The 21,176-nt window shown below is 41.3% G+C and overlaps 1 protein-coding gene across 1 annotated transcript in view; it reads left to right on the top strand.

The window, feature by feature from the left end:
• LOC140211013 (pecanex-like protein 2) overlaps positions 1-21,176 on the top strand; it is a 270,987-nt gene that overhangs the window by 117,776 nt on the left and 132,035 nt on the right. Inside the window, 3 exon segments of the mRNA XM_072280359.1 lie at positions 13,263-13,372; positions 16,496-16,601; positions 20,577-20,669. Coding sequence (XP_072136460.1) covers positions 13,263-13,372; positions 16,496-16,601; positions 20,577-20,669 — 309 coding nt within the window.

Below are 21,176 nucleotides of genomic sequence, written 5' to 3'. Positions count from 1 at the left end.
GAGAACCAGTGGATGTGGTATATTTGGATTTTCGAAGGGCTTTTGACAAGGTTCCACACAGGAGATTAGTGTGCAAACTTAAAGCACATGGTATTGGGGGTAAGGTATTGAGGTGGATAGAGCATTGGTTGGCAGACAGGAAGCAAAGCGTGGGAATAAACGGGACCTTTTCAGAATGGCAAGCAGTGACTAGTGGGGTACCGCAAGGCTCAGTGCTGGGACCCCAGTTGTTTACAATATATATTAATGACTTGGATGAGGGAATTAAATGCAGCATCTCCAAGTTAGCGGATGACACGAAGCTGGGCGGCAGTGTTAGCTGTGAGGAGGGTGCTAAGAGGATGCAGAGTGACTTGGATAGGTTGGGTGAGTGGGCAAATTCATGGCAGATGCAATTTAATGTGGATAAATGTGAAGTTATCCACTTTGGTGGCAAAAACAGGAAAACAGATTATTATCTGAATGGTGGCCAATTAGGAAAAGGAGAGGTGCAACGAGACCTGGGTGTCATTATACACCAGTCATTGAAAGTGGGCATGCAGGTACAGCAGGCGGTGAAAAAGGCAAATGGTATGCTGGCATTTATAGCGAGAGGATTTGAGTACAGGAGCAGGGAGGTACTACTGCAGTTGTACAAGGCCTTGGTGAGACCACACCTGGAGTATTGTGTGCAGTTTTGGTCCCCTAATCTGAGGAAAGACATCCTTGCCATAGAGGGAGTACGAAGAAGGTTCACCAGATTGATTCCTGGGATGGCAGAACTTTCATATGATGAAAGATTGGATGAACTAGGCTTATACTCGTTGGAATTCAGAAGATTGAGGGGGGATCTGATTGAAACGTATAAAATCCTAAAGGGATTGGACAGGCTAGATGCAGGAAGATTGTTCCCGATGTTGGGGAAGTCCAGAACGAGGGGTCACAGTTTGAGGATAAAGGGGAACTCTTTTAGGACCGAGATTAGGAAAAACTTCTTCACACAGAGAGTGGTGATCTCTGGAATTCTCTGCCACAGGAAACAGTTGAGGCCAGTTCATTGGCTATATTTAAGAGGGAGTTAGATATGGCCCTTGTGGCTAAAGGGATCATGGGGTATGGAGGGAAGGCTGGTGCAGGGTTCTGAGTTGGATGATCAGCCATGATCATACTGAATGGCGGTGCAGGCTCGAAGGGCCGAATGGCCTACTCCTGCACCTATTTTCTATGTTTAGACTATTCAGCTTCCTGAGTACTTTCTCTGTTGTAATTGTGACTGCGCACACTTCTCTTCCCTGCCACCCTTGAGTTCTGGTATCCTGCTGTCTTCCTCAGTGAAGACTGATGCAAAATACTTGTTCAGTTCCTCTGCCAGCTCCTCATCTCCCATTACAATTTCTCCAGTATCATTTTCTATCGGTCCTATATCTACTCTCACCTGTCTTTTACTCTTTATATACTTGAAAAAGCTTGTAGTATCCTCTTTGATATTATTTGCTAGCTTCCTTTCATAGTTAATCTTTTCCCTCTTAATGACCTTCTTGGTTTCCTTTTGTAAGGTTTTAAAAACTTCCCAATCCTCTGCCTTCCCACTAATTTTTGCTTCCTTGTATGCCCTCTCCTTTGCTTTAACTTTGGCTTTGACTTCTCTTGTCAACCATGGTTGCATCCTTTTTCCACTCAAAAATTTCTTCTTTTTTGGAATATATCTGTCTTGCACCTTCCTCACTTCTCGCATAAACTCCAGCCACTGCTGCTGTGCTGTCTTTCCCGCCAGTGTCACTTTGGCCAGTTCCTCTCTCATGCCACTGTAATTTCCTTTACTCCACTGAAATACTGACACATCAGATTTCGGCTTCTCTTTTTCTAATTTCACAGTGAACTCAATCACGTTATGACCACTGCCTCCTAAGGGTTCCTTCACCTCAATCTCTCTAATCACCTCTGGTTCATTACACAATCACCAATCCAGTACAGCCGATCCCCTAGTGGGCTCAACAACAAGCTGTTCTAAAAAGCCATCTCGCAGACATCCTACAAATTCTCTCTAACGTTCCTGCCTAATGTTTTCATAATTTGCTCTGCTCCAGTTTAATGCTCTCCTACAAGGTCCATACTTATCCTTCTCTAGAGCTATCTTAAAAATTAAGGAGTTGTGGTCACTGTTCCCTAACTGCTCACCCATTGTAAGGTCGGTCACTTGGTCAGGCTCATTACCCAACACCAGATCCAGTATAGCCCCTCCTCTTGTTGGACCATCTGCATATTGATTTAAGAAACCTTCCTGGTTGCACCTAACAAATTCTGCCCCATCTAAACCACTTCCTCTAAGAGGGTCCCAGTTTATATTAGGGAAGTTGAAGTCCCCCGTGACAACAACCCTATTGTTTTTGCACTTTTCCTTAATCTGCTTGCATATCTGTTCCTCAATGGTAAAGTACAACCCCAGCAGAATGATTGCAATCTTTCTCTGTTTGAGTTCTACTAATATGGCCTTAGTTCCATTATGCCTTTCCTGAGAGCAGCTGTGAGATTGTCGCTGATTTGTAGTGCAACTCTCTCTTCTGCTGTTTGACCTCCCTCTTAAAACATCAAAACCCGAGACATTAAACACCTATTAAGCTGTCCCTCTCTCAATCAAGTCTTTGAAATAGATACAACATCATAGTTCCATGTATTATCCATGCTCTAAGTTCATAACCTCTACCCATAATACTCCTAGAATTAAAATGCACACATTTCAAACTATTCATCCTATTCTATTACTTTACTCCTTTCTGTTTTTACTGGCCCTGGCATCTAACTTTCTCTGCATCCCTCCACCTTCTGACCTGTTCCTCAGAGTCCAATCTCCTGACAAACTTGTTTAAAACCTCCCAAATAGCACTAGCAAACCTCCCAGCCAGGATATTGGGTTCCCCCCAGTTTAGGTGCAACTTTTTCCTTTTATACTGGTCATTCCTCCCCCCTGCACCAGTTCCTCAGCCACTCACTCATCTGAATTGTTATCCTATTCCTATCTTGATTAGTGTGTGGCACCAGGAATAATCCAGAGATTGCTACTTTGGAGGTCCTGCTCTTCAACCTTTCTCCTAACTCTCTATACTGTCTGTGCAAGACCTCTTTCCTCTTTCTATCTATGTCATTTGTGCCAGTGTGCACCATGACCTCTGGTTGCTTGTTCCACCCCCCCCCCCACCCCTGAGAATATTCTGCAGCCACTCCAAGACATCCTGGATCCTAGCATCTGGGAGGCAACACATCATCCTGGCTTTCTTGGACAGAATCTCCTTACTACTGAGTCTCCTATCACTATCACTTTACCTTTCCCTGCTGAGCCTCAGAGCTAGCATGGCTGCTGCTGCTGTGCGCTGATAGGTCATTTCCACCCCCCGCCCCCAGTAATTTCCAAAGGGTTATACTTGTTGCTGAGGGGCATGGCCACAGTGGAACCCTGCACTGACTGCTTACTCCTCTAACTTCTTCTGGTGGTCACCCATCTGCTTCCTGAAGCCTGCACTCTTAAGTGTGACCAATTCAATAAAAGTTTTATCTGTGAGGTTTTCAGCCTTCTAGATGGTCCTGCATACATTCAGCTCCAGCTTCAGTTCCTTGACCTTGTCAGTCACGAGCTGAAGTTGGTGCACTTCCTGCAGATGTAGTCATCAGGAAGACTTTTAGGTGTAATCCCACATCTCACAAGAAGAGCACTCCACAGTCTTAACCATTGCGCCTACACTGAACTAATGCCCAAGAATTTTCTGACCATTAACCAAAAGCTTACCTATTCTTACTGTGCCTTCCCTCAGAAATCTTTGCACTTACCTAGGTTACTTACCCAGTCTCTTCTCATCTAACTTGTTATACCCTTTCTCCAATTTTGGCTTCAATTTCTCAAGCTGAAGTTGCACAGTCAAAACAAATGATAACAAGTGACTCAACACCCTTGGCCTCCACCTGTTCTCACTGAAGCCTGTTGAGTCAAAGCCTGACCACTGTAACACTAGCCCATTCCAACAGCAGCTGCTCTTACAATGGTCACCTGCCTTGTTTTTATTGACTCAAATAAAACTCACTCCTGATGAGACTTGTTCTTATAGAAAAGGCGCCTGCAATGCTGTCACTCTCTTACTCGCTACTTCAGAAAATATCTGATTTATGAAGGTCAATATGCAAACAACTTTCTTTACCACCTGCTTGCTTTCTTTTTCCTGGTCAAGCCAATGGATGTGGAGTAACTCAAGCAGATATAAATTTGGTTGTGGGCATCAGTTGAGGTTTTAACTTGGGATAGATCAGGAAGGTGCAAACCAGTGTTTCCTTGCATTCATTTGTTACGCATCAAGAGAAATGTATATTAGATGATTGTAAATACTGGGTAAGGACAAAGGTTGTGGACTCAGCCATCTCCATCACAGGCACTACCATGTCCAGCATTGAGGACATTTTCAAGAGATGATGCCACAAGAAGGTGGCATCCATCACCAAGGACCCTCACCACCCAATACATACCCTCCTCTCCAAACTGCCATCAGGGAGAAGGTACAGGAGCCTGAAGACAAACCTCAGTGTTTTAAGAGCAACTTCTTCTCTTAAACCTCTTCTGCCATGAACCTATTATTATTCTATCTCATTATTCCCTTTCATTCTTACACTACTTATTTGTTTTGTAATCTAAAATAACTTACTGAAAGATGTCTTTGCAGCAAAAACAACAAATGTCATGCCATATAAGATTCTGATTCTGAAGGTTGTAAATCATAATTAAAAACAGGATGTAAAGTGAGAATATGTAAATTAAGAATTGTAGGCTGACCTGGAAAATGTATAAAAGAAGTTTAAATTAGAATTACTTAAGAGCTGGGCCGGCTGGTGGCGCAACGACATCGGCGCCGGACCCGGGAGCAGAGGTTCCTGGGTTCGAAACTAGTTGGATCCGCCCCCGAGCACGCTTTCCATCCGTGCCAGGTTGAGTGTCAAGACTGCAACTCGACCTTGTAAAACAAAGGGAAAATACTGCGAAAATGTCTGTGTGGGGAGTGGCGCGCCACACAGTCTTTCTCTCTCTCACTCGGCGCCTTGGAAAGCGCCTTGGAAAAAGCCATAAAAGATCCATCATCATGGACACACACACGGACGCACGCACAGACTCGCACGCACGCAGGCACACACCAAAAAAAATTTACTTAAGAGCTAAGCATTGTGGGAGAAATGACACTTATTGCGTGCTGTGAGGCTGAACACCAGTCATAGTTAACTCACTCACAGAAGTATGAAAGTATGGGCTTTTACTTATCTGTAAAACCAAAGTCATTTACCAACCTGCCCCACTGTACAACACTGCCCTCTGACCAGGAAGGTCCGGAGTGAGACCTTAGAAAATGGAGTTGTTTCTCATATCTTAAAAGCCAGTTCTCAGTGAGTGCAATTGTTGATTATGGCATTCAATATCACTTTCATGTCTGAAGAAAATATTTTGAAGATCAAGACCTCAAATTTGCCACAAAATCCACAATGCATTGCTCAGTACGGTTCATGCCTTCCTATACTGTTTTGAAGAATAATTTTCTTAAACCTGGTACCTCAAAGCACCAGAGAGATACCATGAATGCTGCCTTTGGAAAATCCTCCAAATACATTGAAGGATAAATGAACCAATGTAATTGTTCTCTCCTAGGCAAATATCTGCAACATTGAGGACTCGGTCATCTCTAATAGGCAGGTCTTATCCCTGACATAAGAGTCCCAAAATAGACTGTCTGCTCTGGGTTCTGTCACAGGAAGAGATCATCACTTGATCAAAGTTTCAAAGATATTCTGAAAAAAAGGGTAACATCACCAATCTGGCACATGACCACTCAAAATGGAGAAGGAGTATTCAGGATTCCTTGAGAATTTTTTGAGGTCATTGCCTGATTTTGATGGTGGGGACAGATTGTATTCCCTTTTTTTTAGAGAGAATAGGTCAGTATGTGCCATCCTGATAAGTTAATAAATCTTTATTAAAGCATGTGGTGTGTATCTAGCATATAATTTTCTATGTTTCTATGTTTCTATAATTGTCTCATCAGAAGCTATGGTGTCTACTTGAAGAAAATGTCTAATCTGGCTTCATGAAACCTGCCTCAAAATATCATTGCCTGAACATTATGATTAGATTCAGATTTAGATTTATTTATCACATCTACATCAAAACAGTGAAATGTGTCATTTGCATTAACAACCGATACGCCCAAGGACACGTGGGGGGTAATCCACACATTCTGGTGCCACCATAGCATGCCCACAATGCTTGGCAGGACCCAAGCACCAGTGAAGCAATCGCTGTGCATCTCTCCCTCCCACTCATCCGCGCACATACCACTAACCCCATGACAAGCCACCTTCTTCGGCCTCCAGTGGACTTGTGGATTAGGTACTTCATTTCCAACAGCCATGTAATTGGCAGAGTAAATTATTGAAAGGTCCAGATAGAATGGACATGGTAAAGATGTTTCCAATAGTAGGAGAATCTAGGACCAGAGTGCACAGCCTCAGAAAAGAAGGACATTGCTTTAGAACAGAGATGAAGAGGAATTTCTTTAGCCAAGGGGTGGTGTATCTGTGGAATTGATTGCTACTGACAGCTGTAGAGGCAAAGTAATTGGGTGCCAGAATTGAATCCAAACTCCGAAACTCCCCAGGATGCATTGTACTGGCATTGGGTTAACGGCATTAAGTGAAGGTTGATGAGTTCTTGATTGGTAAGGGTGTCAAAGGCCACAGGGAGAAGACAAGAGAATGGGGTTAAGAGGGAAAATCAATCAACCATGATCAAATGGCAGAGCACACTCAATGGGCTGAATGATCTAATTTATCTAATGATCTAATGATCTATCTCTTTTATCTTATGATCAGCGGATCAATGGGCCTATTTCTGTGATGTATCTCTATGAGTCTGTGACCATAAGTAATACAGCAGAAACAGGCCCTTGGACCCATAGAGTTTGCACTAACTAACTGCCATCCATTTATAGTGACCTTGTATTTAAAAATTAATAATAGAAAGAGAAAAGTATTTTTAAAAATTCAGCACTGACGTCTTCAGGCTATTGAAACAGTCCAAGAGATTAAATGTTCCTTACGTTTAAATACTGATTTTGCATCAGTATTTACTCAGGAAACTGGCATAGTGTATATGGAAAGAAGGGAAACAAGCAGGAGTGTCAAGGAACATAGAGATTAAAGAGGAGGAGGTGCTTGCTGCCTTACAGCGAATAAAGGTAGATAAATCCCCCGGGCCTGACAGGATATTTCCTCAGACATTGAGAGAGACTAGTGTAGAAATTGCAGGGGCCCTGGCAGAAATATTTAAAATGTCCTTAGCCATGGGTGTGGTGCCGGAGGATTGGAGGGTAGCTCATGTTGTTCCATTGTTTAAAAAAGGCTCCAAAAGTAAACCAGGTAGTTCCAGGCTGGTGAGCCTGACATCAGTAGTAGGTAAATTATCGGAAGGTGTTCTGAGAGATCGGATATACAAGTATTTGGACAGCCAAGGGCTGATTAAGGATAGTCAGCATGGCTTTGTGTGTGGTAGATCATGTTTAAGGAATGTTGTAGAGTTTTTCGAGGAGGTTACCCAGAAAGTAGATGAAGGAAAGGCTGTGGATGTTTTCTACATGGACTTTAGTAAGGCCTTTGACAAGGTCCCACATGGGAGATTAGTTCAGAAGGTTCAGATACTAGGTATCCATGGAGAGGTTGTAAACTGGATTCGAAATTGGCTGTGTGGGAGAAGACAGAGTCGTAGTGGATGATTGCTTATCAAACTGGAGGCCTGTGACTAGTGGTGTGCTTCAAGGATCTGTGCTGGGACTATTGTTGTTTGTTGTCTATATCAATGATCTAGATAATAATGTGGTAAATTGGATCAGCAAGTTTGCTGATGATAGTAAGATTGGAGGCGTTGTGGACAGTGAGGAAGACTTTCAAAGCTTGCAGAGGGACCTGGACCAACTGGAAAAATGGGCCAGAAAATGGCAGATGAAATTTAATGCAGACCAGTGTGAGGTGTTGCATTTTGGAAGGACAAATCAAGGTAGGACATACACAGTAAATGCTAGGGCACTGAGGAGTGTGGAGGAACAAAGGGATCAGGAAGTTCAGATACATAATTCCCTGAAAGTGGCATCACAAGTAGACAGGGTTGTAAAGAAGGCTTTCGGTATCCTGGCATTCATAAATCGAAGTATTGAGTATAGGAGTTGGGATGTTATGGTGAGGTTGTATAAGACATTGGTGAGGCCAAGTTTGGAGTATTATATGCAGTTCTGGTCACTTAACTATAGGAAGGGTATCAGTAAGATTGAAAGAGTACAGAGAAGATTTACTAGGATGTTGCCGGGTCTTCAGGAGTTGAGTTACAGGGGAAGATTGAACAGGTTAGGATTTTATTCCTTGGAACGTAGAAGAATGAGAGGGGATTTGATAGAGGTTTATAAGATTATGAGGGGAATAGACAGAGTAAATGCGAGTAGGGTCTTTCCACTTAGATTAGGAGAGATAAATACGAGAGGACATGGCTTTAGGGTGAAAGGGGAAAGGTTTAGGGGGAACTTCTTCACTCAGAGAGTGGTGGGAGGGTGGAACGAGCTGCCATCTGACGTGGTAAATGCGGGCTCACTCTTAAGTTTTGAGAATAAATTGGATAGGTAAGTGGATGGGAGAGGTCTGGAGGGTTATGGACTGGGTGTGGGTCAATGGGACTAGCGGAATAAAGTTTCAGCACAGACTAGAAGGGCCAAATGGCCTGTTTTCTGTGCTGTAGTGTTCTATGGTTCTATGGTTCTCTGTTTGATGTAATGTGTTTGGAAGTGTGCAAAGGGCAACAGGTACATAATTATTAAGTCTGTTACGGATGTGTGCATGTGCATGCAGGTGGGTATTCAACATACCTTGTAAAAGTAGGTGAATTTAAATTCCCACATATGTCCGTGGATTTAATACTTCCTTGCAGACAGAGAGCCAGCAACCTTCAAAGCAGCTGTCATCATAATTGAGGGGCCCATTTCTCTTGAGGAAAATAACTACCAAACGTCTGGTGTGCTCCTACCTACAGAGTTTAGCGCATCACCCTGATGTTTAACAGTCTGCGAGACAGGAATGGGCCTCTGTACAGGTTACAAATGTTTGGTCTATGGCCACCCCATTAATGAGCTACCATTATATATCTGGTTCCTTCTCTCTCTCCGCTTTCAGTAATTATTCTTTGTTATTAATCTTATGCGCCTTTGATGCCATTGATCAAAAATAAAATCCAATGTGTTGGTATTTCCGTGGAATAAAGGAAATTACAATGGTATGAGAGGGGAACTGGCTGAATTTGACTGGAAAGGGACATTTGCAGGAAGGACAGCAGTGCAGCAATGGCTAGAGTTTCTGTGGAAAATGAGGGAAGTGCAAGACAGCTATATTCCAAATAAGAAGAAATTTTCAAAGGGAAGAAGGACACCATCATGGCTGACAAGTGAAGTCAGAGCCAAAGTAAAAACAAACAAGAGGGCATATAAGGAAACCAGAGCTAGTGGGAAGGTAGAGGATTGGGAAGCTTTTAAGAAGTTGCAGAAGGAAACTAAGAAGGTCATTAGAAACACACATCAAAGTTGCTGGTGAACGCAGCAGGCCAGGCAGCATCTCTAGGAAAAGGTGCAGTCGACGTTTCAGGCCGAGACCCTTCGTCAGGACTAACTGAAGGAAGAGTGAGTAAGAGATTTGAAAGTGGGAGGGGGAGGGGGAGATCCAAAATGATAGGAGAAGACAGGAGGGGGAGGGATGGAGCCAAGAGCTGGACAGGTGATAGGCAAAAGGGATACGAGAGGATCATGGGACAGGAGGTCCGGGAAGAAAGATGGGGGGGGCGGGAACCCAGAAGATGGGCAAGGGGTATATTCAGAGGGACAGAGGGAGAAAAAGGAGAGTGAGAGAAAGAATGTGTGTATAAAAATAAGTAACAGATGGGGTACGAGGGGGAGGTGGGACATTAGCGGAAGTTAGAGAAGTCGATGTTCATGCCATCAGGTTGGAGGCTACCCAGATGGAATATAAGGTGTTGTTCCTCCAACCTGAGTGTGGCTTCATCTTTACAGTAGAGGAGGCCGTGGATAGACATGTCAGAATGGGAATGGGATGTGGAATTAAAATGTGTGGCCACTGGGAGATCCTGCTTTCTCTGGCGGACAGAGCGTAGGTGTTCAGCAAAGCGGTCTCCCAGTCTGCGTCGGGTCTCGCCAATATATAAAAGGCCACATCGGGAGCACCGGATGCAGTTTATCACCCCAGCCGATTCACAGGTGAAGTGTCGCCTCACCTGGAAGGACTGTTTGGGGCCCTGAATGGTGGTAAGGGAGGAAGTGTAAGGGCATATGTAGCATTTGTTCCGCTTAGATGGATAAGCACCAGGAGGGAGATCAGTGGGGAGGGATGGGGGGGACGAATGGACAAGGGAGTCGTGTAGGGAGCGATCCCTGCGGAAAGCAGAGAGAGGGGGGAGGGAAAGATGTGCTTAGTGGTGGGATCCCGTTGGAGGTGGCGGAAGTTACGGAGAATAATATGTTGGACCCAGAGGCTGGTGGGGTGGTAGGTGAGGACCAGGGGAACTCTATTCCTAGTGGGGTAGCGGGAGGATGGAGTGAGAGCAGATGTACGTGAAATGGGGGAGATGCGTTTAGAGCAGAGTTGATAGTGGAGGAAGGGAAGCCCCTTTCTTTAAAAAAGGAGAACATCTCCCTCGTCCTGTTGTTTGTGTTTTTAAAGGTCATTAGAAAGATGAATTATGAAAGGAAGCTGGCAAGTAATATCAAAGAAGATACTAAAAGCGTTTTAAGTATATAAAGGGTAAAAGAGAGTCGAGGGTAGATATAGAACCAATAGAAAATGACGCTGGAGATATTGTTATCAGAGATGGCAGAGGAACTGAATGCGAATTTTGCATCAGTCTTCACAGTGGAAGACATCTGTAGTATACCGGACATCCAAGAGTGTCGGGGAAGTGAAGTTTGTGCAGTGAAAATTATGACTGAGAAGGTGCTCAGGAAACTTAATGGTCTGAGGCTGAATAAATCTCCTGGACCTGATGGAATGCACCTTAGGGTTCTGAAGGAAGTAGCTGGAGAGATTGTGGAGGCATTAACGATGATCTTTCAAGAATCGATAGATTCTGGCATTGTACCAGATGACTGGAAAATTGCAAATGATACTCCGCTATTTACGAAGGGTGGAAGGCAGCAGAAAAGAAACTATAGACCTGTTAGCCTGACACCAGTGATTGGGAAGTTGTTGGAATCGATTGTTAGGGATGAGATTACAGAGCACCTGGAGGCACATGACAAGATAGGCCAAAGCCAGCATGGTTTCCTGAAAGGAAAATCCTGCCTGACAAACCTACTGCAATTCTTTGAGGAAATTACAAGCAGGATAGACAAAGGAGATGCAGTAGACGTGGTGCACTTGGATCAGAAGGCCTTTGACAAGGTGCCGCACATGAGGCTGCTTAGCAAGATAAGAGCTCATGGAATTACAGAGAAGTTACTAGCATAGGTGGAACATTGTATGGTCGGCAGAAAACAGAGAGTGGGAATAAAGGGATCCTATTCGGGCTGGCTGTTGGTTACCAGTGGAGTTCCACAGGGGCTGGTGTCGGGACCGCTGCTTTTTACGACGTATGTTAATGATTTCAACTACGGTATTAATGGATTTGTGGCTGAATGTGCCAATGATACAAAGATAGGTGGAGGAGCAGATAGTGTGGAGTAAACAGAGAGCCTGCAGAGAGACTTAGATAGTTTAGGAGAATGGGCAAAGAAGTGGCAAATGAAATACAATGTTGGAAAGAGTATGGTCATGAACATTGGTGGAAGAAATAAATGGGCAGACTATTATTTAGATGGGGAGAGAATTCAAAATGCAGAGATGCAAAGGGACTTGGGAGTCCTTGTGCAAGATACCTTAAAGGTTAACTTCCAGGTTGATTCGGTTGTGAAAAAGGCAAATGCAATGTTGGCATTCATTTCTAGAGATATAGAATTTAAGAGCAGGGATGTGACGTGAGGCTCTATAAGGTACTTGTGAGACCACATTTGGAGTATTGTGTACAGTTTTGGGCTCCTTATTTTAGAAAGGATGTACTGACATTGTGGAGAGGGTTCAGAGGAGATTCACAAGAATGATTCCAGGAATGAAAGGGTTACCTTATGAGGAACATCTGGCAGCTCTTGGGCTGTATTCCCTGGAGTTCAGGAGAATGAGTGGGGATATCATAGAAACATTCCGAATGTTAAAAGGCCGGAACAGATTAGATATGACAAAGTGATTTCCCATGGTAGGGGAGTCCAGGACAAGAGGACATGACTTCAGGATTGAAGGACATCCATTTGAAACAGAGATGCAGAGAAATTACTTTAGTCAGAGGGTGGTAAATCTGTGGAATTTGCTGCCACGAGCGACTGGGGAGGCCATGTCAATGGGTGTATTTAAGGCAGAGATAGATAGGTTCTTGATCAGCCAGGGCATCAAAGGGTGAAGGCTGGGGAGTATGGATGACTGGAAGAATTGGATCAGCCCATGATTGAATGGCGGAGCAAACTCAATTGGCTGAATGGCCTACCTCTGCTCCTATATCGTATGATTACAGTGTAAGTGCAGTTATTATATGGAGTGATTTTTGTGTATTTTTCAGCTTATGAGCAAAAAAAACCTTGTTTATTACCTGGAGACAGACTGTATGGGAAAATTCTGAAGAATCTTTAACTATTATTAACTGGGACAGCACAGTAGCGTAGCAGCTGTTACAGCGCCAGCAACCTGGTTTCAATTCCTGTTGCTCTCTGTAAGGAGTTTGTACGTGCTCTCCATGACCACATGGGTTTCCTTGGGGTGCTCAGGGTTCCTCCTACGTTCCAAAGACATACATAGGGTTAATGAGTTGTGGGCATGCTATGTTGGCAACAGAAACATGGCGACATTTACGGGTTGCCCCGCACAATCCTCGCTGATTTGATTTGATGCAAATGATGCAGTTCACTATATGATTTGATGTACATGTGATAAATAATGCTAACCTTTTAAAAAATCTTTAATCTATTTTTAGAACCCTATCAACATTTAAGTTGCTCAAAACTATATGGTCTAAGGTTCTTGAGACTTTCTGAATGGCTGAGCATATTTAAGCAAATCCTCCAAATGCAATAAAATTGAGTTTTGCATAAACAAGTGGGTTGCTGCCCTGTCATTTATTTATCTTCGTATTGCAGGGACCATGGGATGCTCAGCATATTCCAACCCTATTTTCTGCTTACTGTGGACTGTTGGTTGCTTGTTCCTATCACCTCAGCAGACAAAGCAGCGAGCCAGCAGTGTTGGTGTAAGTAATTTTAATCAGAAATCTCACAGTCAAAGTAGGTCAATTTGAATTACTCCTTTGATCACATCAAGTTCGTTTGCAGGTATAAACTGGAAGTAATTAAAATGTGGAGTAGGTATATCTGTAATTGAGAGGAGTTGCTCTGCTCTGAATACCTTCGCCAACAGAGTCCATATTTTTTTAACTATAACCACGAAGATTCCATAAGGGCAGATATTGATGATTTTATTATTTTTAGTGCAATGAATAACTGTGTCTGAATAATTTTTCATTTATTACTGATAGTATAATGTTGTTAATTGCGACTGAAAGCTACACTAAACAATGGAGGTTAAGACAAGAGAGGAACATAGTGTGGTGACATTGAAAGCTTCTGTTAATTATGTGCCTGAGGCTAGGTACTCTATTTTGAAGTTGAAGACAGTATAAATAACCAAAAATTAATGAATGTGCCTTTTAACAACTGAGGTTCTGGCCTTCAAAATGCCATTGAAATATTTTGTAGTTAATAGAACATATACTCTCTCAAGTAGTTGAAGCAGAAGCTGGCCATTCAGCCCTTTGTATGGTTTCTACTATTCAATAAGATCATGGCTGATATTTCACCTTAGTGCCATTTTTTCCTTCGAACCCCTTATTCTGTGATGTCTTAAATATCTAAAAATCTTATCAATTTCTGTTGCAAATGTACTGGATAAATGTCCTCCAAGTGAGCAGTGATTTTTGTGTAAAGACACTCCGGCATTTATGGACACCAACACTTTTTAATATCTCAGCATTTACAAAATACTCCACATTTCTAGTTTATGTACATAGGTGGATGACTTCACATTTATGCTTTCATAATGCTTTACAGCAGTCAGCTGTAAGATCAGGGTCCAAGTCCTGCCACTGTCTGTAATGAATTTGTACATTCTCCCCATGACCACATGGGTGTCCTCTGGGTGCTCCAGTTTCCTCCCACATTTGAAAGATATATGGGCTTGCGTTAGTGAATTGTGTGTATACTGTACTGGTGTCAGTAGACTGCCCCCTGCACAATCTTCATTGATTTGACGCAAAACAACTCATTTCATTGTTATGTAAATGTGACAAATAAAGCTCATCTTTATCTTTAAATAAATTTGGCAAATAAAGCTAAACTTCAAAAAAATATATATTTTTTAAAAAGTCAGTTCAATTATTCAGAAAGCATCACACCTACCCATGACTCGCAGATAGCTTTTCCAGCAAATAAGCCACTTTCCCCAACTTAAAGCTTCATAAGATCTTGTTCTCTAAGCATCATTCTCATTGTCTTTGCCATTGCTTGGTTTCACTGCACAAAGGTTTTCTCTCACTCCCACACTTCATATTCTTGCTCTCCCCATTCTTTACTGTCCTTGGTACCTTCTAACTGCTATGCAACTTCTGTTCTTTATTTCTTTTCCAATATTTTTATTAATTTCTTACATAAAAGAATACAGAGTACAGAAGAATATATAATATATATTGATTATAATATAATGAAATCACAGATAAGGTGTAATTACCCCATATCCATATAAAATTAAATTTAAACATAATATTGAAAAGAGATAATTATGTTATTACAAAATGACTCTAAACCCACTACCAGAAAAAATAGCTGTTAGGTTTAAAAAAAAGAAAAGGAAAAGATCCTTAACATATAATGGAATATATTTAATATAATATATTTGCCAACATCTGTGCTTAATAGCAAATCAGAGATTATGAAAATAATTCAGAAAAGGTCCCCACAATGTTAAAAAATATTGTCTAGGTTCGGAAATTGAACAGCAAATCTTCTCTAAATTTAAGCAAGACATAACATCGTGTAACCAATGAGTATAAGTAGGCGGAGTGGCATCCTTCCACTTAAGCAACAATGCCCTCCTGGCTATAAGAGAAATAAAGGCCAAAATATGCAGATTCTGTTTCTCCAAAATAATAACATTTCCTCCAACAATACCAAATAAGGCCATCGAAGAATTAGGTTCTGTTCTCGGGTCCACTATTTAAGTTACTCTTGTATCTGCATAGATCACTGAATTAAATTTTTTTTAGAAATTAAAATTCAAATGTCTAATCTTATGGGTGTTCATCAGAAGTGTGGCCTGATAATAGAATGGAGCTAGGAGCATGTGCACTGGGTCAGCAGGAAATGGATGTTTGAAAGACAGTGAGTACCAACAGGAGAATCCAAATCAAGAAATAAAAAAGGCAGAGAGAGAGATGTCAAATGGTAAGAGGTTTGATGATGTAGATAATGGAAAAGGTACATCAGCTGATGGAGGAATCCAAAACAAGAACACACAACCATAAAATTCGAGCAGTGCTGTTCAAGAGTTAAATCAGGAGATGTTTCTTCACACAGAAAATGGTGGAAATGTGTCTCGTCTGAAAGGGCATTGAATCTGGAGTAACTTCCAATGTTTGGACCAAGACTTATAAATGTTTGTAAGGGAAGAGAAATAAGGCAAAACAAGGATGCATTGGTCAGTGCGCAAGATGCAACAAAAAACAGCAACATTCAACAATTGTAAGAATAAATAAAATAAATAAACTTAAAGATTCAAGTATAATATGGAATAGAATGTGCATAAATATCAGTATTTAGTTACAATGTAAACAGCAAGATAAAAAGTAGTTTACAGCGTTCTCATTGTCTGAGTTAATAGAGAGATTGGGGTGGCTAACTAGCATGGTTGATCAGATAAACTGCCTGGTGGAAGAAACTTTTAAGAAGGTGTAAAGTTTTTGTTTAAGTAGCCCTGTAGCACTTTCCAGAAGGGTGCTTTTGGAAAAGGCAGTATGCATGGTGGATTGTGTCCGCAATGATTTTTCCCGTGTGCTTCTTTGTCCTGCACACATACAAGTTGTACAGTGATGGTAGACTGCAGGCAATGAGCTTTTCAGCTGACCAGACAGTTTGCTGTGGTGTTTGTGTATTGTGAGAGGATGCTGCACCAAACCAGACAGTAATGGCTGATGAGAGCTGCTCTCTATGATGGCAGTAAGCAAAAGTGGGTAGGTGGTTGCTTAAGATCTACAACATATGAGGAAATATAGATTATATAGACAGAATTACACTGTTAATAGGTTGTTTTGTTTTTATAACAGGTCCCTCATTCGCTCTAAATTGACCAATGAATTGGAAGTCCAGGATCCTGAACATCCTCTATCAAAATACAAAGATGCTCTTCCTGAGCAACTCAGGAACTCTGTGGTATGTATCCCTTGTCACTATTAGTTGTTATAGCCTAATTTGACAGCACTGTGGTTTGGATTATTGAAATAAAGCTTAAAAATTTTATGTAGTGTTGGATCTTCTGATTCTCAAAATGTTCGACTTCAGTTTTATTTCCAAAATTGATGTAGAAAGATACCACATCTCCAGAAGGTTTAATTATGAGGGTGAGTTACATAATCCTGTCTTGTCTTCACTCTAAATAAACCATAAGACCATAAGACAAAGGAGCAGAAGTAGGCCATTCGGCCCATCGAGTCTGCTCCGCCATTTTATCATGAGCTGATCCATTCTCCTATTTAGTCCCACTCCCCCGCCTTCTCACCATAATCTTTGATGCCCTGGCTACTCAGATACCTATCAATCTCTGCCTTAAATACACCCAATGACTTGGCCTCCACTGCTGCCCATGGCAACAAATTCCATAGATTCACCACCCTCTGACTAAAAAAATTTCTTCGCATTTCTGTTCTGAATGTGCGCCCTTCAATCCTTAAGTCATGCCCTCTCGTACTAGACTCCCCCATCATGGGAAGCAACTTTGCCACATCCACTCTGTCCATGCCTTTTAACATTCGAAATGTTTCTATGAGGTCTCCCCTCATTCTTCTAAACACCAAGGAATACAGTACAAGAGCGGACAAACGTCCCTCATATGTTAACCCTCTCATTCCTGGAATCATTCTAGTGAATCTTCTCTGTACCCTCTCCAATGTCAGCACATCCTTTCTTAAATAAGGAGACCAAAACTGCCCACAGTACTCCAAGTGAGGTCTCACCAGCGCCTTATAGAGCCTCAACATCACATCCCTGCTCCTATACTCTATTCCTCTAGAAATGAATGCCAACATTGCATTCGCTTTCTTTACTACTGACTCAACCTGGAGGTTAACTTTAAGAGTATCCTGTACGAGGACTCCCAAGTCCCGTTGCATCTCAGAACTTTGAATTCTTTCCCCATTTAAATAATAGTCTGCCCGTTTATTTTTTCTGCCAAAGTGCATAACCATACACTTTCCAACATTGTACTTCATTTGCTACTTCTCTGCCCATTCTTCCAATCTATCCAAGTCTCTTTGCAGACTCTCCATTTCCTCAGCACTACCAGCCCCTCCATCTATCTTCGTATCGTCAGCAAACTTAGCCACAAAGCCATCTATTCCATAATCCAAATCGTTGATGTACAATGTAAAAAGAAGCGGCCCCAACACTGATCCCTGTGGAACACCACTGGTAACCGGCAGCCAACCAGAATAGGATCCCTTTATTCCCACTCTCTGTTTCCTGCCAATCAGCCAACGCTCTAGTTACGTATGTAACTTTCCCATAATTCCATGGGCTCTTATCTTGTTAAGTAGCCTCATGTGTGGCACCTTGTCAAAGGCCTTCTGAAAATCCAAATATACAACATCCACTGCATCTCCCTTGTCTAGCCTACTGGTAATTTCCTCAAAAAATTGTAATAGGTTTGTCAGGCAGGATTTTCCTTTAAGGAATCCATGCTGAGTTCTGCCTATCTTGTCATATGCCTCCAGGTACTCTGTAACCTCATCCTTGACAATCGACTCCAACAACAATAAGGATGATTTAAGTGGCAATCTAGCAATGATGTTTAGAATGATTAAACATTGTTATAGAATAGACAGAGAAATTAACACTCCTCTGTTAGCCATGTCCGGATCTTAGCAAGCACTTCTTCACTCTGAAGGTAGTGGAAATCAGAAAATCTTTTTCTCAAATAGGTGTTGTCCCACTGAAAATTCCAGAAATAAGATTGATAAATTTAAATAAGTGAAGGGGAAGAAGCCTTGTAGATGGAGTCACCAAATGAACTAACCATGATCTCATTGAATTACTCATGCAACTAAACAGACTGCTGCTGTTCCTAATAGTCTTTCTGACCAGTGTTCCCTTGGAGGAGTAAAGATTAAAGGTTATAAAGATAATTATTAGCTTTATTTGTAAATGTACATTAAAACATCAGAATATACAGTTTGTATCAAATCAAATCAGTGAGGATTGTACTGCAAACAACAGGAATTCTGCAGATGCTGGAAATTCAAGCAACACACATCAAAGTTGCTGGTGAACGCAGCAGGCCAGGCAGGATCTCTAGGAAGAGGTGCAGTCGATGTTTCAGGCCGGCCTGAAACGTCGACTGCACCTCTTCCTAGAGATGCTGCCTGGCCTGCTGCGTTCACCAGCAACTTTGATGAGGATTGTACTGTGCACTTACAGCGTCACCACGCTTCTGCTGCCAGTATAGCATACCCACAACTTACTAACCCTAACCTGTACGTCTTGCCCTCGGGACCCCACCGCCAGCCATTATCCGTCAGCCATTAGACTCTTGAACCAGAGGGGATAATTTCACTCAATTTCACTCGCCCCGTCACTAAACTGTTCCCATAGCTATGGACTCACTTTCAAGGACTCTTCATCTCATGTTCTCAATATTTATTGCTTACTTATTCATTATTATTACTTTTTTCTTTTTGTATTTTCACAGTTTGTTGTCTTTTGCACACTGGTTGTTTGTCCATTCTGTTGGAATCGGTCTTCCATTAATTCTATTTGTGTTTCTTGTATTTACTGTTAATGCTTGCAAACAATGAATTTCAGGGTTATATTTGGTGACATATATGTACTTTGATAATAAAGTTACTTTGAACTTTGAACTTTAGAATGTGGGTGGAAACCAGAGCACTCAGAGGAAACCCACATGGTCAAGGGGAGAACGTACAAACTCCTAACAGACAGTGACAGGAATTGAACCCCAATCAGTGATCGCTGACACTCTAATAATGTTACACTAACGCTACAGGTCTGTACCATTTCTATATGCTAGGGGTATGCTCTTATCAAACATTTCTACTTATGTCAAGAGTCTATTACATGGTTCTGGGCAAATAGTCACCTTTGCCTACTGTTCTATCCAAGATAAATTTATTCCATAAGGCCTTTAGAGTGGAAAATGATGCAATAGGTACAATAAACATCGTCTCTGCAAACTGCCTCTGTTCACTTCAACATGATTGAATTTCAGAAGATAGGAACAATGCTTGCAATTAGGTTTTGAAACAGTTTTCCAACTATTGAAACCTCAGAAAGTTTTGAAAGCTGCTACATTGAATCTGCTTTGATTCAAGATTGTTTATTGTCATTCTCCAGTACATGAGTGTAAAGAAGGATGCAATGATAGCTACTCCAGATCTGCTGCATCATAAAAAACATAATAAGCATAAAGAACACAATAAAAGACAATAAATATAAATATAAAAGCAATCCTATAAAATACAATGTACAAGTAACTGTTCAGATTCTGAATGGGAATGATCCTACCCATGAACACTGCCTCACTATTTTTTACTCTCTTTTTACACTACCTATATAATTTAAATTTTTAATATATATTTTTAATTGTAATTTATAGTATTTTTATGTCTAGCACTGTACCGCTGCTGCAAAACAGTAAACTTCACGACATATGTCAGTGATATTAAACCTGAGTCTGATTCTGAAATACACACAGACTGATTATATGTACATAATGTTCCGCTACTCTTTCACAGATTGTAACAACTCTGCACAGAAACACTTTGATTTTTTAGCCCCCGGTTCTTCAGCCAATTATTCTAAATCTGTATTCTCTAGTTGTTGACAGGGATTGGATGTAACATGAAAAGAAAAAAATGGGCTTAGTGGGAAGAGAGCAGGGACAAGAATTAATTAGATCTACTTTCAAAGGGTATGGTATGGTCATGATAGATCAAATGCTATCTGTTGTATTATTTGATTGTTTCATTCTCAGGAGTTAACATAAAGATTGTTTGTGACCTCTAACTTAGGAGTCACTGGGAGTTTAATGAGCTTATTACATTGTTTGGTGATTTAAAAAATATTTTTCATTAAAAAAAATCAGTTTAATGTCAAAATGTACCCATGTCTTTACAGAGGGAAGTCTTGAAGTCTGATCTTGTCATGTGTGCAGTAATTAGCCTCCTGACCTTTGCAATCAGCACAACCACTGTTTTCCTTTCATTAAAGGTATTTATTCATAATATTTATCTCCTTGTTGTCAATTCAATTTTGTTTTTGGCAAGACGTTTCATAGTTTAATGTTTTAATAAAATAAAATAATCAGTTCAATTTTGTACAATAGTTTTACTAGGTTGAGATATGTTGAGCTATTTGCTACTTGCATTACAAGCGAAGCACCTGTAAAAATTTATAAACAGGATAAAAATTTTAATCAGAACATTGGTACTTCTCGCTGCTGCTATTGAGAAGGAGGTACAGGAGCCTTAGGTCCCACACCATCTGGTTCAGGAACCGTGATTACCCTTCAACCATCAGGCTCCTGAACCACTGTGGATAACTTCACTCACCAAAACACTGAACTGATTCCACAATCTATGGACTCACTTTCAAGGACTATTAAAGTCATGTTCTCGGTATTATTTATTTGATTGCTTATTTATTTGTTTGTTTATTTATGTATGTTTATTTGCTCTGTTGTGAATGCCTGCAAGAAAATAAATTTCACGGTGGTAT

The sequence above is a fragment of the Mobula birostris genome, chromosome 2 (assembly GCF_030028105.1).
Source record: "Mobula birostris isolate sMobBir1 chromosome 2, sMobBir1.hap1, whole genome shotgun sequence".
NCBI lineage: Eukaryota > Metazoa > Chordata > Chondrichthyes > Myliobatiformes > Myliobatidae > Mobula > Mobula birostris.
The sequence above is the reverse complement of the archived record's forward strand: the minus strand, read 5'-3'. Positions and strand labels throughout refer to the sequence as shown.